The sequence below is a fragment of the Delphinapterus leucas genome, chromosome 1 (genome assembly GCF_059928025.1).
Source record: "Delphinapterus leucas isolate spDelLeu-1000000601 "Yukka" chromosome 1, BTC_Dleu_Yukka2, whole genome shotgun sequence".
In the NCBI taxonomy this organism is placed as follows: domain Eukaryota; kingdom Metazoa; phylum Chordata; class Mammalia; order Artiodactyla; family Monodontidae; genus Delphinapterus; species Delphinapterus leucas.
In genome coordinates, this window is record NC_143129.1 from 38,941,564 (window position 1) to 38,968,572 (window position 27,009).

The 27,009-nt window shown below is 46.6% G+C and overlaps 1 protein-coding gene across 4 annotated transcripts in view; it reads left to right on the top strand.

Moving 5' to 3' along the window:
• Window positions 1-27,009, top strand: part of ATP2B4 (ATPase plasma membrane Ca2+ transporting 4) — a 93,264-nt gene that overhangs the window by 47,233 nt on the left and 19,022 nt on the right. For 2 of the 4 annotated variants that reach the window (XM_022593727.3, XM_022593730.3), the window contains exons 3-15: window positions 8,825-9,022; window positions 9,639-9,896; window positions 10,363-10,488; window positions 10,903-11,028; window positions 12,173-12,208; window positions 13,801-13,962; window positions 16,744-16,958; window positions 17,281-17,523; window positions 18,263-18,504; window positions 19,495-19,726; window positions 20,665-20,844; window positions 21,777-21,864; window positions 22,523-22,629. In XM_022593727.3, the coding sequence (XP_022449435.1) occupies window positions 8,825-9,022; window positions 9,639-9,896; window positions 10,363-10,488; window positions 10,903-11,028; window positions 12,173-12,208; window positions 13,801-13,962; window positions 16,744-16,958; window positions 17,281-17,523; window positions 18,263-18,504; window positions 19,495-19,726; window positions 20,665-20,844; window positions 21,777-21,864; window positions 22,523-22,629 (2,213 nt within the window). The remainder of the gene's footprint in view (window positions 1-8,824; window positions 9,023-9,638; window positions 9,897-10,362; window positions 10,489-10,902; window positions 11,029-12,172; window positions 12,209-13,800; window positions 13,963-16,743; window positions 16,959-17,280; window positions 17,524-18,262; window positions 18,505-19,494; window positions 19,727-20,664; window positions 20,845-21,776; window positions 21,865-22,522; window positions 22,630-27,009) is intronic. The other 2 variants (XM_089908223.1, XM_089908235.1) reach the window with 1 other exon arrangement.

A 27,009-nucleotide genomic window follows, 5' to 3' on the forward strand; every position in this document is an offset into this window, starting at 1 on the left:
GCACAAACCCATGTCCCCTGCATCGGCAGGCGGACTCTCAACCACTGCGCCACCAGGGAAGCCCGGTAGATTATTTTAAACCATAGCTACTAAGGGGTCTTATGGAACTTGGAGTTTATAACATTTCAAACACTAACATGTTTTTTTAATTGTCTCACTCGCTCGCTCTTGCTCATAACAGACCAAAAGGTTTAAATGACTTGCCTAAAGTCTTACCACAGGGTAGAACTCGATGGAATAATTCATGTTTTCTGATTCACAGTCCATTAATGTTCTCCTGCCCCTTTGGCTAGAGCAGCAATATGGAGAATCTCAGAATCACAGATAATTTTACAATTTGTTTTGTATTCCAATGCCTGATAAAATGTCTAACAGTGGCCCAATGCTAATGTGAGTTTAATATTGGCTTGCGTTCCTTGAGTACAATGGCTAGCTGGAACAAGAGGAGATGCCCCAGTAGCCAAGAGTTGGTTACATTCGAGATGACGTGGAGGTGCTCAGCCTCCATGGCATTCAGCAACGACCAGACACAAGGCTGAGTGTGAGCAAAAAAGGGAAGGAAAGTTGGGGAAACAAAAAGGGGTGGGGGAGACGTGAAAGACGACACATGCTTTTATCTAAGCCACTAAAGAGTTCAGCCTTCATGGCCATGTTAAAGAAAGGCAAAGAGGCAGAGGTGAGGCCCTAGTTCCTGGATAAGTGGTGGTTGTGTTGCCTGAGGTTTATCAGTAGGGAAAACCTGAGCGTTTCGCGCCAATGGAATCTGTTTAAGTTTGCTTGCTTCTTTCCTCATTCCAATTTCTTTATCCCCCCTCTTTCTATTGCCTCTTCTTTCCCCATTACATCCCAGCCCCAGCCAATCTCTCCAATCCCCAGAGAGCTGAGCATTTTGGGTGCTACCCCCTAGAAGATAGCCTTTTATCTTCTGATCAGTTTTCCATGCCATCTCCTGGCTTCCAAGAGCAAGAGAAACCTTTGTGAATCTGGAATGAGAATTACCCGTGGCTTAAGGGGAAGAAAGAAGAGGTATTTTTCCTTAGTCTCAGTCTCCCTTTGTGTGCAGGAAGCAGAGAGGATCCTAGTTGAGAGATTCTCTGGTCTAGATAGAAAGTTGTATGAATTCTTCTTCTCCATAGAACTTTTCCACATTGGTCCTCAGCTGTGTTACCCTTTTTAGGAGGAAGAATGATGTTTTCTGAGGAGGAGCTAGGCCAACGGTTGGTGGGGAGGTCTGGGCCCAGATGAGAAAGGGCAGAGAAGGGGAGCCTTGACTAAACAATGAGTCATTACCTGTGGACTTCTTTCGGAAGGCTAAAGACTATTTATGTTGAATTTGAATCTAGAAGAATGTTGGTGGGAATTTCTGTCTCATGTTCCCTCTGTACCCTGCTATTCCTTTCCGCCTCTGCAGAGTTGAGGGTGTGACAGTGGGATACAGAGGGTTTCTAATTTCTTTTCAACCACATTAAACAAATATTTAATGTCCAGCAGGTGCTGGGGACAAAATGGTGAACACGACAGGGACAGTTCTTGCTTCCATAAAGCTTACAGGCAATAAGAGGATACACAAAAATTAAGGCAATTTCAGAAATATTGTCATAGTGCTATGATGGTATTATGGGAGCACACAATACAGGGACCTAAGCTGAGGGGATTGTAGGGAAGGAAAAGGGGACCTAGGAGTCAGAGGTAGGACTCCTCCATCGTGTGATTGCCTAGGGAAGCTCTGGCCTGGCCATGCTCTGTGGTCATTGCTACCACTTAGTAAATGTTCCTGGCATAAGATGCAAGCATCTTTGCCTTGCCTAATAACTGAGCACCTACTAGGTTTTGGGAGCTGAGATTCTTTGCGGAGTAAACAGCAGGAGGGGGAAAGAATCTGTTTTAAGACAGTGCAAACTTTGATTTTGGTTCATTAACTGCAGGATTTAGGTTAATATCTCCTGCCACCTTAAAGTCTCTGGGGCTTAGCTATGTTCCTGTTGCCATGCCTTTTGAGGTTAGTGGCATGTTCTACCAAGAACTATCCATTTTCCCATAAGCTGAGACATACTGGGATTGGGCTCTTCCTCAGTGTAGGAGATTGAAATTTCCAGTAGCATTGTCAATCTGAAAGAAAATTGCACACGTAGCCCCAATAAATGTTCACCTACAGTACTTCTAACACTAATATTATTTACATAGTAGGATCTACAAGAAATAGAAATGGATGAAGTAATACAAAAAGTTCCAGTACCTTTCCCACGCTCTAACGGATGAATGCATGCCCCCCATTTAGAGACCACTGCTTTAGAGAATGTTGATGTTGCAGGGGATGTAAAGAAATGGGCAAGTGGATATGGGATGGAACGGATATGAGAAGAAGATGGGCAACTGGCTTCTCTGAGATTTTCCTCCCTATCTGTAGGGCTTATAGTCTGTTTTAGAAAATCCACTTTTAGGAGTCCATCAATTTCAACTTAGAAGTATAGTCAAGCTACCTCTCTTTCCTCATGCCCTCTGCCCCATAGCCATCACCTGGAAGATGCCAAATAAATTATTCTAAAAACAATTCATGTGAGCATGACTGCTGAGAATAACAATCTGTGGTCCTCTCTGCCCATCACACTTTGGGCAGACATACTAAGTTTAAGGTATGACAGAGACTCATGCCAAAAGAATATCTTAGAGGGAGGAGAAGGGGTAGAGATGGGCAAACCAGCTCAAACAGCCAGAGAGCAGCTACACTGTGATGTGAGTAGCTGTGAAATATTTAGTACTTGGCAGAGGGGTGGGAAAGGTTTTCACAAAACCTGGGGGAAGCAGCATCAACAGTGGGATGGTAGATGATTGAGAAAGACAGGAGAGAAAAAGTGCCCTCCCTTAGTCCCTCCTCCCCCTTCAGGGAATTCCACGTTGCATCCTGGGAGTTCCCTGTCTGGTTTGAGTTATATGCCTAGGGCTGAATTAGGCCAACCATGCGTGACAGCTATGGGCCTGCTCTTTCCCAGGCCAGCCCCAGGCTCTGTGAATTTTTTCTATCCAGCTCCTCCTTGCCCGAAACAAAAAGTTTTGTTTTGCTTTAAACCTTCTTGTCATTGCCTTGCACTGAACCATCAGCTAGGGGAAGGAAGAAAGATAGCATCCCCTCCTTGGCTGAGGCAGATGTTGCATCCACCCTTGGAAGTGGAGCTTTCGCTCTTTGTATTTAGCTCTGAGGTATGAGTACTGGGGGGTGTGACACCGGAGGGGAGTGTGTGCATGCAGCGTGGGAGAGGGCGGCCGAGCAGAGGGTGAGGAGGGCGCTCTGGGGAGCTGTCTCTTCTCCGTGCCAGAGTTGGAGTGTTCACAAAAGGCATACAGCAGAGGGCCAGATAGGGGGAGACATTCCCTGAGGAAGCTGTCCACCTAGGGCAGGGCTTTAGGATTGCGAGTGAGAAAGGGGCATTCTTCTCTAAGTCCATCACCCTCTTGTTGTGACCTTAGGGAGACTGCCTTCTCTCTGGGGGCTGGAAGGCCAGCAGGTACAGAGCACATCTCCAAGCTGTGGGTGTGTTAAGCTAGAGATGCAGAAGCAGGGAAACTGCTCTGAATCCTCGGAGGAGTGGCAATGGGTTAGCAGCAGTAGCTGGCTGAAGCCTGTCAGTCCTTATGTTGATTTTAGCCTGCTCTTCCCTCTTGCCCCCTAATCCAGGGTTTTTAAGGTAGGACTTGAAAGGTATTCTGTTGTCTGTTCTTATATACCAAATAGGATTGCCTTCAAATCAACCCAGAGAAACCTCTCCCTTATACTATTTTTGTAGGAGAAGATTCTGCTGTCCCATTGGCAAGGTATCATAACTCAGACAGCTGGGAAGTCCCTCATGATGTCTAACCTAGCCCCACCCTTTCTGGGCCTGGGCTGGCTCTGATAAGGGGTGCCTCTGCCAACAGTCCTCGGCCTCCTAGGGAAGCTGGCCCTGGTCCTTCCCTGCTGGAGCCAGGCCACTGAGGGCTGGGCCTCTGCTTCTCCTCCCAAGCCCTGGGTCCCCGCACAGGCTCATAGCAGACACAGATTTTCCACTGCTGCTTATTCCGTCTCCCGCCAGCCTGAGCAGGGCTGTGTAATTCCTCAGCGTGGGGTGGGGGCAATGACTTCACAGACTGACATTCTTGTCACCTCTCCTAGCTCATGTGTTAAGTCTGGTTCTTCGGGCCAGATGTATTCCCGATTTGGGTAGGATTTTCTCTCTTATGTTCTTGGGGACAAGGTTTCTTCTCATTTTCTTGATGTATTTTTAGGGGAAACCCTTTTCCAGTGTTTCCAGCATTTTCTCCCTGCCAAGTCTTCCTTCCCCTCTTCGGGAAGCGGTATATTTTAGAAGCAACTGTGGAGATAAGGGACTAAAACCCCCTCCTGGGCTGGACAAGTATTTATGTGAAATCACAGCTGCTGAGATCAAGGCCTGAGAGCCTCTTGGGGGCAGGAAGAATGGGAATGGAAAGCCCAAAATTGGGGATTGGCTGAGCTCCCAGTCCCACATGGCTTTCCTGTGCCATGCCACATGTCAGAGAGGATTCCCAAGGCTACTAGGCTGACAGCCCCAAACTGCCCCTCCCTGCCACAGGGCATGCTGGGAACTTGGGCAGCCACTTGACTTCTTAAGGTAGCTATTGTAAAAGCGTAGGGTGACTTAAGGTGGAGCAGAGAGAGGAGAGAAAATGGCAAAAAGGAAGTAAATGTGTGACTTTGAGGGCATCTAGGTGAGAGCAAGGCCTGACCTTTTTTGTTTTCCATAGCCTGTCTTGTTTCATTTGCTTTGGTCCAAAAAAAGCCAGTAATGAACCTTTTATTGAATACAAAATTCATAGATTAGACTCTGACAGACCTGGTGTTACCATCCCTGAGGACGGGAAAAGATGGGACTAATTCACCCCGGTTGTAAATAAAGAGTGGGAACTGGACTGATTTGCCTAGAGGTGTAGAGAAAAGCAGCATGTGGGCCTGCCCTGAGGTAAATAAAGGAGGATGGGTGACCAACCATCCCTGTTTGCCTGGGGCTGAGGGGCCGTCCCAGGAGGCAGGAGCTCCAGTGCTAAAACCTGGAAAGCCCTAGACAAACTAGGACAAGTTAGTCACGCCAGAATGAAGCCTCAGCTGAGTGCAGCTGCCTCCACACCCCAGCCCCACTGTGTGTAGGTTGGCATCCAGCTGCTTCCTGTAGAGCGGTATAGACTGCCGCGTACTTACTTGAGTAGTTAGAAAACCTCTCCAGGCCATAGTTTGCTTATATGTGAGGTGGGGTTAATAGCAGCTACTACATAGGGCTTTGCAGTGTTTCAGTGAGAAGACACAAATGTGCCTGGTGAAGCATCTGGCACAATTGTAATCGCTTCAATGTTCACAATCTTATTTATTACTCATTCATGCAGTTCATTCAATAAATTTGTGTGCATACTATGTGTCCAGCACTGTTCTAGACCTAAGGAAGAAAGACAAAAATCCTGCCCTTGTGGAGGGGGGTAGACAAACGTAGGATAAGTATATAATCTGTTCTGAGAGAAGACCTGTAGAGGGAAACAGTTAAGCAGGATAAGGGGATCAAACGTGCTAGGGGCAGAAAAGTCTGTGTTAAATACGGGGGTCAGGGTGGGCCTCACGAGGAAGGTGGCGTTTGTGCAAAGACCTGAAGGAGGTGAAAGGATGAGCCCTACCTAGTGAAGAGGAATCTGAGAAAGGAAACGTGTGCAGGGGCCCTGAAAAAGAAACGTGTCTAGTGCATGCAGAGAATGGCAGGAAGGCTAGCTTGATGGCATCTCAGTGAACAAGGGGAAAATGGTAGGAGTTAAGGGGTGGGGTGCTGGGGGCTCATAAAGGGGGCTTGGCTTATAGGCCATTGTAATGTCTTCTGTATCCAGTTTCATTCCAAATAAAAGGTACCAGAGGATTCTGGGTAGATGAGTGTCATGGGTTGGGCTGTAAGAGATCATTCTGGAAAGAGAAGAGACTGAGAGCAGAAAGGCAAGGGTGGAAGCAGCAGGCCAGTTAGACAGACCGCAGTGGTCCAGGCGAGAGACGACCGTGACTCAGACCAGGATGGGAGCTGTGGAAAATGAGAAGTGAGGGAAACTTGGATATATTTTGAAGATAGAGCTGACAGATTCCCTGACTAACCTCAGATGGGGTGCTTTTAGCGAGACTGTTCTTGTTGTGTTGACGCCATTTTGGCCTTCATTAGATTTATTGGGATGTCCCTTGATGATAACCTCTAATATCTGATGTCTTGATTTGCCCTCACCCTTGTTAAGGAGGGAATAACATCTCCTCCCTTTACATTGTGAATCCTGCTTTCTTGAGAAACATCCTAGGTAGATTAACAAATTAGCAGAACTCCTATTTCCCTCCAGCAAGCCTGGCCGTCCAGCACAGCAGTTCCAAGTTGGCACAGACTTGCTATCTCAGGTCCCTGAGAGGAAGAACCAGCAAGGCCCTGTCCCCTGGCAACTCTGCCTCTGCCCGCCTGGGGGTCAAGATGCCCTGCCCAGAAACACTCCTTTCCCAGGCCCTGGATTTTCTTTCCTGCTGAGAACTGACTTCTCAGAGTGGTAGAGGCAGGGATTCTCTGGCAGGCAGCCCAGCTTGCTTCTAGCGCTTTGGTCAAACCCGCTCCCCTGCAGAGCTCTGCTGTGCCTCTCAGCTTTCCAGCCAGGGTGGTGCTTTTGGGCCCAAGGAGGCAGGAGGCCGGAGGCCCTGGATAAGAGCATCAGGCGCCACTTCCCCTGTTTCCCTCTCCTGAGCACTGGCAAGAGGAAGTGGTCTGCAGTCCTCACTCCACAATCGTGGGTGCCAGTTCACACCCCCACTTTACCTCCAGGCGGGGTCCCCAGGTAGATTTCAAGTACCTCTCCTGATGGTTTTTGTTTTTAGGGTGGAGAAATGGACCCCGCAAACAATACTCCCTTGAGTACCTATTTTCCCATTTTCAAAATCTTGCTCTGTCTTCCTTAGTTCTAACCCAAATCTCTCTCCTTGCCATTTAAAGTAACACTCTTGCATCCTATTCAGTGGAGATGGAGAATAGATGTCTGCCCTCCTGCTAAGCCCCCATCCCCCACCAGTGGAGTAGCCCTTCACGTTGACTAAAGTGTGAAGAAGTCCTCTGGCATCAGCATCCCCATTTTCTCCTTGCAGCTTCCCGTCATCTGCTTTTCTTGCACCTCTGTGTGAAGCTGGGTTAAGTGTCCCCATCCTTTGATTCTAACCCTCCTCAGCTGCTGATCTTTTTTCAAGACAAAGTTTGCCTCACCCTGCCTGTGGGGATCCCACAGTATAGCCAACAATGTCCAGTGCCAAAACCAGGGCTAATTTGCTAATCAAGTTGTGTAAACAACTTGATAAATGTCACCTGGCATTAATTAAAGTTAGAAGCTGTCTCCTCTTCCCTTAAAGTATAACACCCCTGGGGCCCAGGAGAAGGGCCTAAATATGAGGAAGACACTGGGAATAATTCTGCCTCACTCTTCTTCTCTCTGGCAACATGCCTGGACTATGTGTGCACACTCACACAGGTATGTAAGCACATGTGTGTTAGTGGGGGGCATGCTGATAATCAAGGACTGAGTACTAACTCAGTGGCTTCACCTTCATTGTTCTCTTTTTATGCAGCCTGAATAATAGTGCTTCTCCTAGTACTTTGTCTAAGTAGTACTTCTCTTAGCACCTAGTACATCTCTAAGTACATAGTACTTAGCAGAACAATCGTGCCTCTTAGTGATGTGTGTGTGTCTATGCATGTATGCCTCTGTGTGTGACAGAAAAGGATGGCTGTGTGCAAAAAGGGGATGCCCAAAGTTGGAGTCTCGAAGCCTCTACTCTGTTGATCTCCTGAAACCACTGAAACTTGGACAGGACAACTGGTTGGGCTCTGTCCCCTAGCCTCCTAGCATGACCTTGGGCAGATAGCTTATTCTTTCTTGTTTTGTGTATGAGCCACTGGGTGGAAGCCAGCTCTGTTTTTAGTTGTTTTTTTTTTTTAACATTTTATTTTATTTTTTAATTTTTGACTGTGTTGGGTCTTCATTGCTGCACACGGGCTTTCTCTAGTTGCGACAAGCAGGGGCTACTCTTCGTTGAAGTGCATGGGCTTCTCATTGCGGTGGCTTCTCTTGCTGCTGAGCATGGGCTGTAGGCGCGCGGGCTTCAGTAGTTGTGGTGCGTGGGCTCAGTAGTTGCGGTGTGCAGGCTGTAGGGTGCACGAGCTTCTGTAGTTGTGGCACGTGGGCTCAGTATTTGTGGCTCACGGGCTCTAGAGCACAGGCTCAGTAGTTGTGGTGCACGGGCTTAATTGCTCCACGGCATGTGGCATCTTCCCGGACCAGGGATCGAATGCATGTCCCCGGCATTGGCAGGCAGATTCTTAACCACTGCGCCACCAGGGAAGTCCCAGCTCTGTTTTTAAATCATGACCAGCATTTACATGTTAATGTGAGAGGAAAGTTCTGTGTGAGTCTCAGGAAACATTTTAATGTTTGTGCTCTTAGAGCTGGAGCCTGGAGCAAACCCCATGAGGAAGAGATGAAGTTTTAGGTCTAGGTTAGCTTACCCTGGAGACCAAGAGGAGTGAGTGGCCCCTGTGACCAACTTGTCTTGGTTTGCCCCCATTTTTAGACTGAAAGTTTCACACCCCCTGAGTCTGAGCAAAAAGTCTGTCAGCCACAGAGACCAGTCACCCTAACTGGATCTCATACTTGGGCAGGTCGGGAAGCAAGGTATCTTTTTTAAAGGGATCTTTTAACTGCCTTCTTCTGTCATTCATCTCTACCCCTTTTTTCTCGCTCATTTGCTCCACTCTTATGTCTTTTTCAGGCCTATCTGGAAACCCTGCAGATCTGGAGAAACGTAAACAAGTATTTGGACAAAACTTGATTCCCCCCAAAAAGCCCAAGACCTTTTTAGAATTAGTGTGGGAAGCCCTTCAGGATGTCACACTCATCATCCTGGAGATCGCGGCCATCATCTCCCTGGTCCTGTCCTTCTATCGCCCCCCTGGGGAAGAAAACGAACGTGAGTGTCTTGAACAGACCAGCATGACTCTGGTCTGGGTTCTTTCCAGCACCACCGAAAAGCACTTAGTATTCACGTTGACAGATTATAGCTTTAAAATGTGCCCCCATTATCCAGAGTGGGTTCTCCAAAGGAAACTAACAAGTAGCTAGTAAGCTATTCTTCCAACCTATCCTGATTCCAGGGTCTTTTCCCCCTTTTCCTATCAAATCCTTATTCAGAATGTCTTAAATCCTCTATGCTCACTCAACCAACAAAGCCCTGCATCTCAGAGTTCCCCCAGTTGTGTGAGCGTCATAGGAAGTGGTAGTGGGAGCTACCATGTTGGCGGTCATAAGTTCTTTATATGTGACTTGCCTGTAATTTGTATTGACATGTTTCATGCTAGTCATTTGCTTCTTTTAGGTAAACATAAATAGTTATATTGGTGGTGAGATGACACCCAATCCTGCTGTCCTCCAGTATCCTCAGAGGAGAGCTATTCTACCCAAGAGAATAGCTGTTATTCTCTTTCCCTGTCTTTCTATTCTGGGGGGTTGCAGAAGCACCACCCCCATTTTTAATGTCAACAAAAGCCCCTAGGTGACCCTTCTTTTCTCTACTTTCCCTGGGCTAGAGTGTGGTCTAGCCGTAACTAGCCCAGAAGATGAAGGGGAGGCAGAAGCCGGCTGGATTGAGGGGGCAGCCATCTTATTCTCAGTGATCATCGTGGTACTAGTGACTGCCTTCAATGATTGGAGCAAAGAGAAGCAATTCCGGGGGCTGCAGAACCGCATTGAAAAGGAACAGAAATTCTCCGTTATCCGAAATGGTCACATCATTCAGCTCCCTGTGGCTGAGATCGTGGTGGGGGACATTGCCCAAATCAAATACGGTGAGAGCTCTGTGTTTCTTGTACCTGTGACACCCTCCCTATTTGAAGGCTAGGTCCTTTGGCATAAGGGGGCTGCTTGGAATTGCTGAGGACCCAAAAAGATAAGACCCCAAATTGTGTTAGCTTCTAGGTTAGAGTTTAAGGAGGTTATGGAAGAGAAATTCACAGAAAGCAGTAACTGAAACTCCCAAAGACTGTTAGACTGTACCCTGTGTGTCTTAGATTCAAAGTATATAATATTCAGGCCACGGGAATGTGTTTGGGGATCAGTAACTGTTTGAATTTATAATACCCGGAATGGAGTCTTATCCCAGGTTGTCAGAGCTGAAGCTGTCTTTCAAATGCTCTCCAGATTCTCCCTGGGCCTTTGCCGTATAGGCAGGGCCCATGGGAGCAGCCCTGAGATGGGGTTGGATGGTCCTTACCTACCCTCTTTCCCTGTTGCCCCTTCACCTCTGTGTACTAGGTGACCTGCTGCCTGCAGATGGAATCCTGATCCAGGGCAATGATCTCAAGATTGACGAGAGCTCTCTGACTGGGGAATCGGACCATGTGAAAAAGTCCCTGGAAAGAGACCCCATGTTGCTCTCAGGTATGGCCTCTGGCTACACCAGCTCCCATTCTACCTTCCCCCACACAGTCAGCCACAGAGACCATATCCAGACCTTGCTCTCCCTTCTGGCCCTGCCCCAAGGTTCAGCTGAGGCAGTAGCATATTAGTGGGTTGAATACAAGGATATCAAGCAACCTCTAAGAGGTTGCCTATGAAGCAGGTGCTATAAGGGCTCTGCTGGCTGGGGATGGGTGGTGGGAAAGGAGCCTTACCCTAAGGCAGTTGGGCACATTGTTTTCCTTACCCCGCAGTTTGCTTGCTCTTCATCTTTTCCTACTATCCACGGGAGAGGAAGAAAGAGCGATTGCTTTTTTCCAGCTCTATGTTTCACACCAAAGAATGGCCAGGTATGAAAAAAAAAACAACACTTCTCTTGTCTTCCTTCTCATTTAGGGACCCACGTCATGGAAGGTTCTGGCCGAATGGTAGTGACTGCTGTGGGTATCAACTCTCAGACTGGAATCATCTTTACCCTCTTGGGGGCCAGTGAGGGGGAAGAGGAAGAGAAGAAGAAGAAAGGTAAAGGGCTTTCGGGACGAGAGTCTTTTCCCTCCCACCCCCGCGGACAAACTAGGAAAGGGAGCAGGTCTGGATGCAGCACCTGGTTGGAAGAATCTGCAGGATGATGTGTGCAGATATCCAAACCCCTTGTTGAGCTAAGGGTATCATCCCTGGCTCCCCACAGTGCTCTAACGGAAACCAGATCCTGGCTCTAGGCTCCCCAGTCAGGTTGCATTGATTCCTGTGTCTATTGGTGGATTGTAAAGGAATGAGGTAGAAAGCCTGCCCCAAATGAGCTGGCGAAGTGCTCAACTCTCCTCTGTGTAGTCCTCCGGCCCTTTGCCCCTTTTTTCCTCAGACATGGGGGATTATGTGAATCATCAAGGCTAAGGGAAAACTGTCCAGGAGAAGAAACTGGATTCCTGCTGAAACTATGGGCTGTCAGTGGAAGAGAGACACGGCCAGGAGAGTGGGAGCAGAGAGGGAGTGTCTACCCCGATGTTAGCCCTGTCTTTGCCATTCACTTGTTCCTGAAAGAAGGAAAAACAGAAGGCAAGAAAGACACCAAATCATATCTACACCTTTCCCTTAAGAATTCCTTCTTCCCTTGGAGGAGAGGAGGATTTCTACCAGTTGGCTGGAGGACCTTCTTGGGCTGTTTAGGGAAGGGGAGTTAATGAGAAGGAGACAAAACACATTCACTCAGGAGCTAGACTCCGTTTCTGCAGCTGCCTGCAAGTGAATAAGGAGGACGCTTGCTTGGCGCTGGTAAACTGACATGGAGGCACCTTGCAGGGCCTTTGCCACCAGGCGGAAACAGTTCAAACCTCTCGCTTCCTAACCCCCACCCCATTTCTCCAAGTGGTGTGACTCAGGCCGGGAGCACCCTCCCAACAGCAGCTGTGCTCCAGGAGAAAGCAGCTCAGAAGTGGGTGTGCACTCACCTGCGTGAGTGGCCTGGTCCATACCCCAAGGATTCATGAGAGCCCTTAATGAAGATGGAGGTAAACAGACGTGAGCTTCCTTTACATTCCCTTTCCTGCAACTCAGCCCCTTTGCTGTTGCCCTTTTGGGCTCTGAGCAGGACCGAAACATTGGATACCTGATCTCTTAATAGTCACTTTGGGTCTCCACCCCATTTTTTTCTTTCTTGTTCAAACAGGTAAAAAACAAGGAGTCCCTGAAAATCGCAACAAAGGTAACCTTTCCACCCACTCATTTACCATCTCTACCTGCCCACACTCAAACCAGGCCTTCCCAGGCCATCTGCCTCCTCCCTTTTCCTCACCATAAATTTGTTATCTGCTGCTGTGGCCCAGATGCCTTATCCTGAGGAAGGTGCAGAGATTTGGGGGTGGTCGCAAGCTCTCAAACCCAATCTAAGATGGGACAACAGCGTCCTCTGCTGTTGGCTCAAGGAACCTTACGTCAATCTTGGAGAGCCTGTGAGATTGATCTGCTCTTCCCAGGGTGCTGAACTCTTTGCTTCACTGCCCTAGGCCAGATTTAAACAACAACGGTCATCGGTTTCTGGGTTGGAAGACTTCAGGGTCCTTATGGTGGAAGGAGTTGGGATGGGCAGTCCCTGCACCCTCCTCTTTTGGCTTCCTCATCGGTGTCCTCTTCTGATCTGGATTCCTTCTCAGCTAGTCTTCTCGGGGGTGGAGAGAGCCCTTTCTCCGTAACCTCGCTCCCCACCTCTTTCTTTGTTCTCTCCACAGTCTGTTTTCTTCCTCCTCATCTGATGTGTGTTGCTTTTTTGGTGGCTGTGTTTACATCCTGTCTCTGTCTTGTTTGTGAGTCTGACAGCAGAGACAGTATCTCAGGAAGGGCATCTAACCAAAGGGGTTGAGCTCTGCAGGGGTGAAATTGGAGGGGTGCCAGGAACCAGCAAGAACTGCTCTCTTGAGACAGCTTCTAGAGATTTTTTCCTTTTGTAACCCACATCATAGTAGTTTTTAGAAATAAAGGCATCATGTCGGAGAACCAGGGCTCCACAAAAATAATTCTTTAATTTTAGATTTCTTTAACTCTTCTTTTTAAAGCAAAGTGGATTTATATGTCTGTCTTTATCCTGCCTTTCTCTCATTCCAGGGAGTCCCTCACACCAGCTTCTTCCCTTTTCCCCTAGGTCCCACTCTGTACCTCCCTACCTTCATCAGAGAGGGGAGAAAAGAGATTTCCTTCCCCTATCGTTCAACTAATACGAGAGGGAACTGGAAAATACCCTGTGTCTGGGGTCCGTGTTTCTTCCTTGACAGTCGATATAGATATAGATATAGATATAGATATAGATATAGATATAGATATAGATATAGTGAGAGAGAGATGAAGCTTTCAAAGAGCTGACTAGGACCCTTACGCTCTAGGAATATCTACCAGCCTTCCCCTTCAGCCCCTTTCTGCAGTAAAGATTCACCATATTAAGCCCTGAATTCCGGGAAGGATGGTTGTTGGTAATAGCACTTAGTGGCATGACTAATCCTCTTGCTGGAATAAACCTGGCTTGGGACTCTGAGGTAGTGCCAGGAAGCTGCCACTGAAGTGGAAATCCATACCCTGAAAGCACCATATTTCACCTCCAGTTGTTAAGATATCATTCCAAAAGCCCTAATAGAGGGTCAGAGTCAAGTTCCCTGTCTGGCATGGGGTGAGGGTGGTCAGATCTGATGTCAGGGGTCCAAGGTATATTCCAGGAATAAGACAGAAGGATTTGTTAGTTTCCACTTGCCTGCTACTCAGTGCTACTACCTTGCCTGCTTACCTGTCCTATTTGTGTGTACACCCTAGCAAAGACTCAGGATGGAGTGGCCTTGGAAATCCAGCCACTCAACAGCCAGGAGGGGATCGACAATGAGGAAAAGGAGAAAAAGGCAGCCAAGCTGCCCAAAAAGGAGAAGTCGGTGCTGCAGGGCAAGCTGACGCGCTTGGCTGTACAGATTGGGAAAGCTGGTGAGTAGGGTGGAGCCTTCTTGGTTTGTTTATCAGTGCTATTCTGGATCCTCGCTACTTTGCTTGCCTTCTTTCTACACCAGCCAGGTCTGGCAGAAAGAAGCTGAAAATTCCAAGCGGCTAGTGCAGTCCAGGTAGCTGTGTCTCTCTCTGTGACTGTTTAGCTTTTGCAGAGAGAGATGTTTTCCTGTGTGTTAGGGTTAAAGGCGCAAACAAATGGGAGATTTACATTAGCAAGAAGGAAGACCTTAATAGCTACTCACCTGCTTGTGTATTGGCTTGTAAATTCCTTAAAGGTAGAGAAGGCTGTTGTTTGCTGAGGGCAATTCCCTAGCATAGGAATGGCCAGGCATAGAGCAATCAGTTCAGAATAAGGACTGGAGGGAAAAGGAAGACAGTGATTAAAGAGGCGCTTTGCAGAGCAGAGGTCAGTAAAGGCAGTCCTGTGCATCGTGAGAGGAAGCAGCTTCTCCATCGCTTGCCTCTGCACTCTCCTCTCTCCTGCCTTCTTTCAGTGGTGGGGTGGGGCGGGGGATTTAGAGGAGGGAACAAAGGAAGATCGCTCCTTCAGCGCACATATCCCTTAAACTACAGTCTTTTTCCACTGTTTATTTGCTGACCTCACCTCTCTGTTTACTACAGTCAGAGTCTAGTCCAGTACGTTTCTGTGTGGGGCCTGAGATTCCGCGTTTCTAACCATCCCCCAGGTGATGGCAGTGCTTGCTGCTCTAAGCACACATTGAGTAGCAAGAATCTGTGCTGTCCACTACTGCAGCCACTAGCCATGTGTGGCTGTTTCCATTTAAATTAACAAAAATTAATGAAATTAATGAGAATTAGATATAGTTAAACATTCAGCTCCTCAGTCACGTTAACCTATTTCAGTTGGTCAATAACCACATGTGGCTACTGGCTGCCATATTGGACAGTGCAAATAGAGAACATTTTAAGCACCGCAGAGAGCTTTATAGAGTGTCAGCCTGGCCTATTCATCAGTTCCAGTGCCTAGCTAATTTTGACCACCATGAAGCCTCTTGCATATAAACAATACACAGATGAGGGGCTTCCCTGGTGGCGCGCTGGTTACGGATCCGCCTGCCAATGCAGGGGACACGGGTTCAAGCCCTGGTCCGGGAAGATCCCACATACCGCGGGGCAACTAAGCCCGTGCGCCACAACTACTGAGCCTGTGTTCTACAGCCCTCGTGCCACAACTACTGAAGTCCATGCACCTAGAGCCCCATGCTCCGCAACAAGGGAAGCCACCTCAGTGAGAAGCCCGCGCACCGCAACGAAGAGTAGCCCCCGCTCGCTGCAACTAGAAAAAGCCTGCACGCAGCAACGAAGACCCAATGTGGCCAAAAATAAAATAATTAATTAATTTAAAAAAAAAAAACAATACACAGATGAGATAAATTGCAAGTGTGGAATCAAACTTGCCTGGCACACGGGTTTGAAACATTAGACAGATCTCACTGTTGTGCTCCTAATCCCTAGCTTATTCTTTAGGGAGTACAAGCTACCTGAGGGCTAGCCACTGGTCTCCTGTTTATTCATTTCACATATCATCTAGACCAAGGACCAGGGGGAAGCAAGTGAGGTGCCTTGCACCACCCTGAGAGTGAATGCCTCCTTAAATTTTGCAGCCTAGGCGCCTTGCTTGCCTCACCTCTTAGGCCTGACCCTGATGAAGCAAAGTACAAAAGAATATGCTTTCAATGATACAATCACCTGTAGCCTTGTTCTGATCCCTCTGAATCACTGGGCCCTCAGGAAAAGCAAAGACACAAATCAAACTATGATTTGAAGTGGAACTTTTCCCAGATATTGTGCCACAGGCAGATACAGATGCCCAAATACTGATCCCCTCAGCCCTCAGAGCAGCCAGGCAGCACCCAAGGCAGTTGGAACCCCTAGACCAGTTGTTTTCTGACCTTGAGCCGATTCTTCCATTGTAGGATATGTAGGATGACTGTCCCAGTTTGCTTGACACTTTTAGCACCGAAAGTCCCACAGCCCAGGAAACTGGTCAGTCACAGGCAAACCAGGATGGTTGGTCCCCCCCCAGTGCGCCATACCAAAACCTCTCCGTGCCTTAGAGAGACACATAAAAGGAGATGACAATAGCAACATCTCTCAGGATTGTTGTGAGGATTAAATGAGTTAATACGCGTGAAGTGCTCGCCTGACTCATAGTAAGCACTATATTAATAGTTGTTATTATTGTCATCTTCTGTCTATGCCATGTCAGGAGAAAGGTTGGGAAGCACCGCTCTAAGGGTTAGTTATGTAGGTGATGTGCTAACACCATAGGGGCAACACTGTGAACAAGTTGTGAATTGCCTGACATTCTCAGGCTACTAGGGAAGAAGTTAAAATTGATAAACTACTAGGAAATAGGCACCTATAGTCACTACATTATGATTTGTAGGAAGAGGGTAGGTCTGAGATAGAATCATAGAATGCTATTTTAGAAAACTAGACCAATCCTCTTATTTATGAAGGAGGAAATAGGCCCAGAGACGGTCAAGACCAGTCAGAAGCCGCAAGTCAAGTTAGTGCAGTGCTGAGAATAGCACCCATGTCTTTAGGATGCAAAGCCACCTCTTTCCCCTACACTGTAATGTACAAGCACCAGAGAATGGATAGGGGCTTTGGGTATGACTTAGATAGTCATTTTAAAAATGGATAGCAAAGGCTACAATTTATGCCAATCCATCTCTGGCTAGGGCCCTAGGAATACCCTGAAGCCTGGGTTCATTTGACTTGTTTCCTGGACAGGTCTGATCATGTCTGCAATCACAGTTCTCATCCTGATTCTGTACTTTGTGATCGACAACTTTGTGATACAGCGCAAACCATGGCTGGCTGAGTGTACTCCCATCTACGTCCAGTACTTTGTCAAGTTCTTCATCATTGGCATCACTGTGCTGGTGGTGGCTGTGCCAGAGGGGCTGCCACTGGCAGTCACCATTTCACTGGCTTACTCTGTGAAGGTGAGACTGGAATGAAACTGTGTCTTATTTCAGAACAGAGACCGGAGGGGAGGGTACCGTGTAGCCTCTGGTGAAAGGATGGGCCACTCTGTCTTCATAAACTCTGGGTGATGCCTTCAGGAGCAGAAGCCACTGGCACTTTGGAAGGACCATCTGCAACAGTTGTATCAACATTTAAGTAACCCAGTAGAATCTTAAGAGTATTTACAAAAATGGTATCCTGCATTTTTGTGTGGGACCAGAGAATGAAATGTGGAGAGATGCTGGCTAGGAAATGGCCTTTGACCTGTATTTGGGAAGTCTTTTCTCTTCTCCTTTGTAGAAAATGATGAAAGACAATAACCTGGTACGGCACTTGGATGCTTGTGAAACAATGGGCAATGCCACGGCCATCTGCTCCGATAAGACAGGCACATTGACCATGAACCGCATGACTGTGGTGCAGGCTTATATCGGAGAAACCCGTTACCATCAAATCCCAAGCCCTGATGTCCTCGTGCCCAAGGTCCTGGACCTTCTTGTCAATGGTATTTCTATCAACAGTGCCTACACCTCCAAGGTTCTGGTAAGCGTTTCCTTTGCCAGGACACTTAAAATGGGTAGGTGGAGGGAACCCTTCATTTTCTCTTGTTTATTCTGCCTGAATTGCCATCCCACATCCCATTTCCCACTCCCCAGTGAACATGTTTGGGGTGAAACTAGGAAATAATCCGTGGGAGTGGATTGGGGGATGGGAGGGAAAGGGGGAGGCAGGTAGGAATCTATGGCTATGAAATGACCTCCAATCACCAGGTAAAGGTAGTATCTCTAAAAAGATCTTGGGACTTCTCTGGCAGTCCACTGGTCAAGACTTCGCCTTCCAGTGAAGGGGGTGTGTGTTCGATCCCTGGTCGGGGAGCTAAGATCCCTCCCACATGCCTCGGGGCCCAAAAACCAAAACAAAAAACAGAAGCAATATTGTAACAAATTCAATAAAGACTTTAAAAATGGTCCACATCAAAAAATCTTAAAAAAATAAAAATAAATAAATAAAAAGAGACCTCATGCTGGTCAGGAGTAAATTACTCAGTTTCTAGAAACTAAGAGAGAGTGTTAGAATAAGACCCACACAGGGTGAGACACCAGCACCACCCCCAGGGCAACTAAAAAATCCCCACGCCCTGGGTGGCTCAGGGACCACAGTCGGCACCCCCACGGGCCCTGGGTACACGTGTGAAAGCCTCGAGCGGAGTCCTTCCCTTCCTAGGTTCTCTCCCCAGCTTCGGCACCTCATCCAACACTCCCACGTGTGTTTTTCCTCTCAGCCTCCGGAGAAGGAGGGCGGCCTGCCGCGGCAGGTGGGCAACAAGACCGAGTGCGCCCTGCTGGGCTTCGTCACGGACCTGAAGCAGGATTACCACGCCGTGCGCAGTGAGGTGCCCGAGGAGAAGCTCTACAAGGTGTACACCTTCAACTCGGTGCGCAAGTCCATGAGCACCGTCATCGAGAAGCCCCGCAGTGGCTACCGCATGTACAGCAAGGGTGCTTCTGAGATCATCTTGCGCAAGTGAGCGCCCCTCCCCCGCTTCTTCCTCCCTTCAGGATCCTCCCCTCAGGGAGGTCAGGGTGCCAGGCCTCACGCTGAATCCACCTGGATGATGAGTGAACCCTCCTTCCAGGCGGTGACATCGTGACTAACATCTGAGCTTGGTTCAGGCCAAGCCTTGCTGTTAAGTACTTTGGATACTGTACTTACCCTTCACAGCTCAGCGAGGTAGATGCTGTCATTATCCCTGTTTGACGGATGAGAATTCAGAGGTGCTGGGAAGTTCAGTAACTTGCTGGAAGTGATACAGCTCTTAGTGGCACAGCCACGGTTCAGACCTAGGCAATCCAAACTTCCATTTCCTATTCTGAAAAGAGATAATAATACCCACCCATCTCACAGGGTTACTCTGATTAAGTGATTCAATGTATGTACAATGCCTTGCACATAGCAAGTACTGATACTAGAAATGTTAGTTCTGCGTTCCCTTTTCCTTTTCATTCTCAATTCTGATCACGTGAAGTTGCATAATCAAAGTGGCTAGATGATCCATAGGTCATTAAGAGGTGACCTACGTGGATCACCTACGTGGATACAGGGCCAGTAGCTAAAAGCCAGTGCCCCAGCTTGGCGTTAGCCACCCCCTTTCGAGTGACACGTTCTTGTTGAGAACACCCTCTGCACTGAGCACTCTAGATACTGAGGACTGAGAAAGTGTCTCTACCTTTGTGAAGCTCAAAGGAGCAGGCAATCCACAAATGACCCTTGATATCGTATCCACGTAAGAGTAGGAGCAGACAACATGTGAGAATCAAATGCTCTGCCCACCTAGACGTTACCCACCTACTGGCCACCCCACCTTGGAAAAAGGGGCTCAGCTTTGGGCTATGAGTGGAGATTTATGGCCACACAACAGTGTCTTTAGGAGTAATGCCGAGCGGCCAGAATGTCTGTAAATGACTATGCAAGCACATAGGGGGGATGCTGCTTTCTGACTGTGTGCCCCACCAGGTGTAATCGAATCCTGGACAAGAAAGGGGAAGCAGTGCCATTCAAGAATAAGGACCGAGATGAGATGGTCCGCACCGTCATCGAGCCCATGGCCAGTGAGGGACTCCGGACCATCTGCATAGCTTACCGGGATTTCAGTGACGGAGAGCCCCCATGGGACAGCGAGAGCGAGATCCTCACTGAACTGACCTGTATTGCAGTGGTGGGCATTGAGGATCCTGTTCGCCCAGAGGTGAGGCTTTGACTTGAAAAAAGGGCTAGGAAACATGAATGGAAGTCTTCCAGTGGCCCCGGCCCATGCGCCGGCCCAGTGTGACCTAATGCGAGGCCACCCAGGAGTCGCAGGAGCTGGGGTACTAGCTCCGTTTCTAGTTGTAACTTAGGAAACTTAGGCAAGTTACCTAACTCTCATTTGCTGGGATAGATGTGTTTGTGCTTCCTGCTTCACAGAACTGCTGTAGGGTACTGAACTCATAGAAAGTGGCATTCCTACGGTTCATGCTGTCTGAGGGGTAAGAAGTATAGGTTTTACTGGGCTTATTGTTTGGTACTCAGGAATCGTCAGGAGATGGAATTAACTGGAACACCAACTTTGTGTCTAGCCACCTTCTTTCAAGCAGCACATTCTTGTCGAGCACCCCTAGAATAGCTAAGCACTACTCTCCATTGTAGGGCATTGAAAAAGTCTCTGCTTCTAAGAAGTTCAGACCAATGGACTATCAACCATCAAGACCCAGAGGCATGACAGTGTGTCATGCATTTGGGAAACTTAAAAGAATTGATATTGTTGGAGTATGTGCCAGGGGGGTGGAAGGCGGTTAAAACTTCTGCTAGAAAGGAAGGCAGTGGCAAAATCTCAAAAGGCCAGGCATGCCCTGCTAAGAAATCTAGATTGTAAGTGGGAGAGTAAGCTTTTACACCCGACTCCTGAAGCAAATTTCCCCTTCAACTCATGACACAATAAGGCAAATTCAAATGTGAGTATCATGGATAGGACAGAAGCGAGGTGGCACCAAGCGATATAAAAATGACCAGACTTAGCCCACGCCCCATGGTTCTGCTTCCAGGGTGCCTCTCCACTGTCCACAATGAAGGGACAACTGAACAGGAACAGCTTACCAGGCCTCACCACCCCCACCTCCTCCATTCCTCTTGCCTCACTCTCCACAGGTGCCAGAAGCTATTGCCAAATGCAAACGAGCTGGTATTACTGTCAGAATGGTGACAGGTGACAACATCAACACAGCCCGGGCCATCGCCACCAAATGTGGCATTGTGACACCTGGGGATGACTTTCTGTGCTTGGAGGGCAAAGAATTCAACCGACTCATCCGAAACGAGAAGGGCGAGGTGGGTCTTGGGTGGGAGGAATCAGGGCCTCCTTTATTAGGCGAGGGCTGGTTCACGTGTAAGGCATCTGGGACAGGTGGGAGGAAGTGGGTGGTTTTTAAACTGAAATCTATTCATAGTGAGATGTCCCTTTTACCAAAGCTGTTCAGACAGTGAAACTGGATTTCTTTTCTTCTCACTATCTTCATTCACAAGCCATCTTTTGAGACAGTGTCACTAACCTTTCATGTCTTTCCATTTTTTTCAATTGTGGGATGATTTTGTACTGAGTTCCTTCTACCTCACCCCTCCTATGTCACTGCCTTGTGACTGACAGTGGCAAAGGTTGGTAAGAGGACATGGTCTGGGTGTGGAGCAGGCCAGAGCTACATTAGGTCAATGTAGATATTGAACCTAAGACCTCAGAAGCACTACTTTAGCCACCTGAGCCAACAGCTAACCCTGGCCCACCTCTGTCAAGGGTCTAAGAAATACGGAATTGGGGCTTCCCTGGTGGCGCACTGGTTGACAGTCCGCCTGCCGATGCAGGGGACACGGGTTCGTGCCCCGGTCCGGGAAGATCCCACATGCCGCGGAGCGGCTGGGCCCGTGAGCCATGGCCGCTGAGCCTGCGCGTCCGGAGCCTGTGCTCCGCAACGGGAGAGGCCACAACGGTGAGAGGCCCGCGTACCGCAAAAAAAAAAAAAAGAAATACGGAATTGGTAGGGAATTGGCAGGAAAAAGAAGACAAGCAGGGCCTGAATGGTCACCATCCGTGAATCTGCCCTGGAGCCTGAGTTGGCTGCTTCCCCTCCACTGGAGGCCAGGATAACACTCCCCCGGGGCCCATGGAATACCAGCTCTCCCAGAAGCTCAGCGTGGGTAAAGAAGTAAGATTTTCCCAGATGGCTGTTCTGAGCTTGACTGACCCAGGTGTGGTCTGGTGTTGGCAGGTAGAGCAAGAAAAGCTGGACAAGATCTGGCCTAAGCTCCGGGTGCTGGCGCGATCCTCCCCCACTGACAAGCACACACTGGTGAAAGGTGAGGCTGGTTCCTGAGGAGGTACCTAGGATAGAGGAAGGCAGGCGGGGATGAGCACAGATCAGAGCCATCAACCAAAGCAACTCTCCTGTCCTGAGTAGGGAGGTCCTAGGAGAGCTTCCCCGCTCGTGGGAAGAACATACAGTTTAGCAAACATCTGAGGCCCTGGTGAGTATAAGATATATAATATAATAAAGTTGTTTTTAAACATTATCCTGTCTTGTTTGTCGATAGCACTGTGAATTAGACAGTACAGGTTAAGCTAGTCCCATTTTGCAAATAAGGAAGTTTGAGGCTGAGACAACAAGTAACCTATCCAAATTGCCCAACTGGTAAGTGGAAGTGTTACCATTCAATCCCTGGGTCTCTGCCTTCAAATCATCCAGTGCTTTTTCTACCACATAACAGCTGCCTTGGGGCACCGGACAGGATATTCGACAAGGTCAGACATTCTTAGCTTAGAGTGCTACCCGTGAAACAATTTACTGCCATCAGGTGACACTACAGAACCTCCAGCATTGGGAGAAAAAGAAGGAAAGAGCATAGAAAGGGAGGTGGTGGCAGGGACCGGAGAGGAAGACCAAAAAGCTGCCTTTCGTGGGGAAATGGCCTCAGATGGCACATGTGGAAGTCACTGTAGTGTGTCTGTTTTTCCCAGGCATCATCGACAGCACTGTTGGGGAACAGCGGCAGGTGGTGGCTGTCACTGGGGATGGCACAAATGATGGGCCGGCTCTGAAGAAAGCAGATGTTGGTTTTGCCATGGTAAGCAGCTCAGCGCAGTGTGTCTCTCTGCTGCAAGCTGCCTCCTCCAGTGGGAAGCCGGGACAGGCTTCTGGTAACCCGCTGCTTCCCATACCTTCACATCCCCCTTTGTACTCTTTCTCTAACTCCATCTCGCCTCCCTACCTGGCCAATGATAATATGTATAATGAGGGACCCATCAAGTATGAAGGCAGGGAAATCATGAGGTATCATTACCCAGCAAAGCAAGACCAACTGAAACTTGCCCATGGACACGATGATATTGTCTGCCTAGGCACACTGTGGAAAATTCACATTCCATATGGAAAGTGTGCACTCTATAGTTAGCACTGTTCGTCACTCTGCTTTTCACTTGTGAGGCCCGGAGCATCAGAGTCACTTGGAAAGTTCATTTAAAATCATATATTCCAAGGTTCCACAGTCGGCTATCTTGATTCAGTAGCATCTGAGCTGGGTCCCAGAAGTGTTTGGATTTTCTGAACAGGCACACTTATTGATTCTAATGCTCAGGGACATTTAGAGGTCCCCGGATTGCAAAGCACATTCTCACACTCAAGTAACTTACGATTGTAAGCTTCCCATACACATTGAACTGTTGGTGATTTTTAAGAAGTGGAAGAAGATTCAAGAAGAAATCTGTCTTTAGGGTGCTCTCTTTAGCCAAAAGATAAATTTAAAAAGTTTTTACTCTAGGAAATTTCAAGAATATACAAAAATAGAATAGTTTATTGAATCCTCATGTATCTGTCACCCAGCATCAAATATCAACACTTGGCCAGTCTTGGCCCACACATACACATTTCCCCATCTACACCTGAATTACTCTGAAGCATATCCAAGATATCATGTCATTTCATCCAGTATGTGTCTCTGGAAAATATATATGTATCAATAAAATATCTAAAAGAATCATAGTACCATTGTCTCACAGCAAAATTGATTCTTTACCATCATTAGATATCTAGTCAGTGTTCACATTTCCCCAAATGCTTCATAAATGTTGTTTTTATAGATTATTTGTCTAAATCAGAATGCAAACAAGATCCATACATTGCAATTGGTTGATATATTTCTTGAATCTATTCATCTGTAACAGTATTTGCTGAAGTGTGCTCTTCCTTCCAACTCTACCTGGAAACCTATAGAAATGCAGATTCTCAAGCCTCACCCCAGATCTACTGAATCAGAAAGCTTGGAGTTGGGGCCCAGCGGTCCATGTTTTAACAGTCCCTCTGGGTGATTCTGACACATCCTAAAGTTCGGCAGCCACTGACCCTGTAGGATCTATGCGTCAGGGGTCCCCAAGACCACCCTTTACATTTGTGCATTCACTGGAAGGACTCAGGGGACTCAGCAGAAGTTGCACTCATGGTTCAGATTTAGTCCATTGGTATAGTAAGAATCTAGTAAGGCAGAAAGTCACAGGTAGAGTCTGGAATCCACACGCAGGGTCCCTTATGATCTCTTCCTCCCGTGAGGGGTCACAAAGAGCACCTTCTTCCCCCAGCAATGAAAATGCAACAATACATGTGACGTTTCTGCCCAGAGAAACCCACCAGAGACTTGGTGTCGTAGGTTTTTATTGGGGTTGGTCATATAGGCACCTTCTGCCTAGCACGTGCTAAGATTCCAGACTTCCAGAAGGAAGCAGGTTTTCAGTGGAAACCATATGTTTGGGCACAGTCTAGGCACAGTGAATCACTGATTAATTTTCAGTTAATTGTTGACTGAGAGCCAAGTTTCCAGGTGCTGGCCGAGGGCCAACCTTGCACACAGAACTTTCTCAAGAAAGCAGTCTCAGGCCTGCTATGTAACTCTTTTCTGCACAATCCCTTTCCATCTTTTTTTCTAGCTACTTAGTTTTGAAGGAATAAGGTGGTTTTCTACATAGAATATCCCATGGCAGGGATTTTGTTGATTGTATCCCTATAGTGTCCTTTAACCTGTTCTTTCAGCCCTTGTATTTCCTATAAACTAGTACTTAGTTCTATGAGCAATCAGATTCCACATGCCATCTTTCATTAGGGGTTGCAAAATGACAACGTTCTGATTTTCTTTATTTATTAACTTGAATACTTTTGTAAAAAGAAATTTGCCCTCGTCGATTATTTGGTTACTGTGAGGTTCACTTCCTACATGAAAGACAGGTTAAATGCTTGATTTTTTTTTTCCCTTTATTTACCAGTTTTCAAAATAATGAGTTGACTTTTTAGGATCCTCCAAAGGTGACCAATGAATTGTTCACTTTTTAAATTTACTAAACTACTAAAAGTTAATTGTCTGTTTTTTTTAAATATCATTGTGAGCTCATGGTTTTAAGTATATGTGATATGTTTTGATCCATTGCCCTTATTATTATTCTGATGTTTATACTGACCCATCGTTAACCTCTTCAACACTGCTAAGTCCTTTGGGTACAACCTCAGTTGTCTTTAATATCCTTCTTGGTCTCTTGCATGATAGGATGTTCCAGATTCATCATGCATATTTCTTGTCCTAGATCTAGAATCATCCTCTTCTCAAAGGAGTTCTGCTTCATTTCAGTGAGAAATGATATTTAGAGAACACAATCTGAATGTCAGGATGTTCCTTACTTCTTAGTAAATTATTGTTTCTAGAACTTTTCAGTGGACAAAGCTAGGAAATATGTCTTTTATGTCTCTTTTTGTTTTTGTGTTTCTTTGTTTTAAAGATAAATACTTCATGAATTCATGTTGGCATTTCCAATTCAAATTTAGAATTCTAGAACTCTAACTTCCTATTTTACTTCCCTGATTTTATATTTATCGCTTAAGCTGAAAAGTTTGATTCCTAATGGTTTAACATAATCATTATTTGCTTTATCCTAAAATATATGTAATAGTCTCAAAACAGCAATAATAATACAATTACTTTACTAAAAACAGTTAAAAATTTTTCTTATAGTTCTTTTTATCCTGTAGGTATATCCTACTATGTACTTACATCAAGTTACTGTGTTTTTCAAAACGTCATTTGGAACTTTTCCCTTGGTATGGTTGTGCTACCAACTGGTTATACCAGTTCGTTTATATCATGGGGTTTTTTTTCTTCCATTTTTGAGATTGCTTATTTTAAACTTAATTTTGTTTTATACTTGTATAAAGTAGTTACATAATTCTAAAGTAAAATATACCAACAAGGTCTATTCATAGAAGTCTAGCTTCTATCCCTATCACCTCCACGCTGTTGCCTCCTTCTTAATCCCACAGATAACTTACTTCTTTGATTTTTGGTTTATCTTTCTGTTTGCTCCTTTAAAATACAATCAAATGTGTAGTATATTTATATCCCACTCTCTTAGATAAGTGATACTTATCTATATTTATCTATATACACACTATATACTCTTTTTTCCACCTTGCTTCTTTTAATTTAACAACCTAACTTAGAGATTATTCTGCAGTAGTACATATACAAAGATACTATTTCTTTCTTTCTTTCTTTCTTTCCGTCCTTTCTCTTTACAGTGCATGGTACAGCATTGTGTGGATGTGTTAGAGAACTTTTTGATGGGGAAATTTAATTGTATAGTCTATCTAACAGATATTCATTTGTTGCGATCTGGATAGGAAAATAATACTGCCAGGTAAATGGTACAAATAATCTACTAGTGCAGGTCAGATTCACAAACAAGCCCCTCTGTAGGTTATAGGGGTTGTAAGACATGGAAAAGAAGAATAGGCTGGGGATGTAAGGGACAGCTTTGCCAAGCAAGCAGGGCTTAATTAATTGAATGGAACCTTAAGGACAGATAGGATTTAAATAGATGGGGAAAGAGGATGTTCCAGGCTTGGAGAAAAGGGTGTAAGTAGAAGACTGGACTCTAGAAGTGAATGAGAGATTCAGGGAATTGTGAATAAAGCAGTAGGTTTTGAGCAGAAAGATATAGCAGGTTGGAAAATGAACCAGAGTTCACTTGTTGAGGGCTTTGACTACCAGGCTAGAAAGTGTACTGTTTCTAAAACACTGCTTTCAACCACTGATCTGTCTATTTAGAAACCTTTGGTGGTTCCCCAGTGACAGGATTTTGAATAAGGACAGGACATCTGAACTGTACTGCCAGACTATTCCTCCTGGGAAAAAATGTAGAGTAACTTCAAGGTGCGGGAGAGATAAGGATTTAAATTAAATATTGGCAGTGGCAAAAGAAATTTTAAAATTTAGAGGTAGAACAGATAGGACTTTTTCTCTATCTTCTAATTATTTTCTAAGATGGGGAGGTAGGAGGGACGGGAGAAAGGAATATCAGAGATAACTGTAATTTCCAGTCTGAGTTCAGGAGTAAGGTGGTGGCATCATGGCCCAGTCCCCTTTCCCGCAGAGTGACAGTGACACATTTTCCCTTCATTTTCTTTGGGA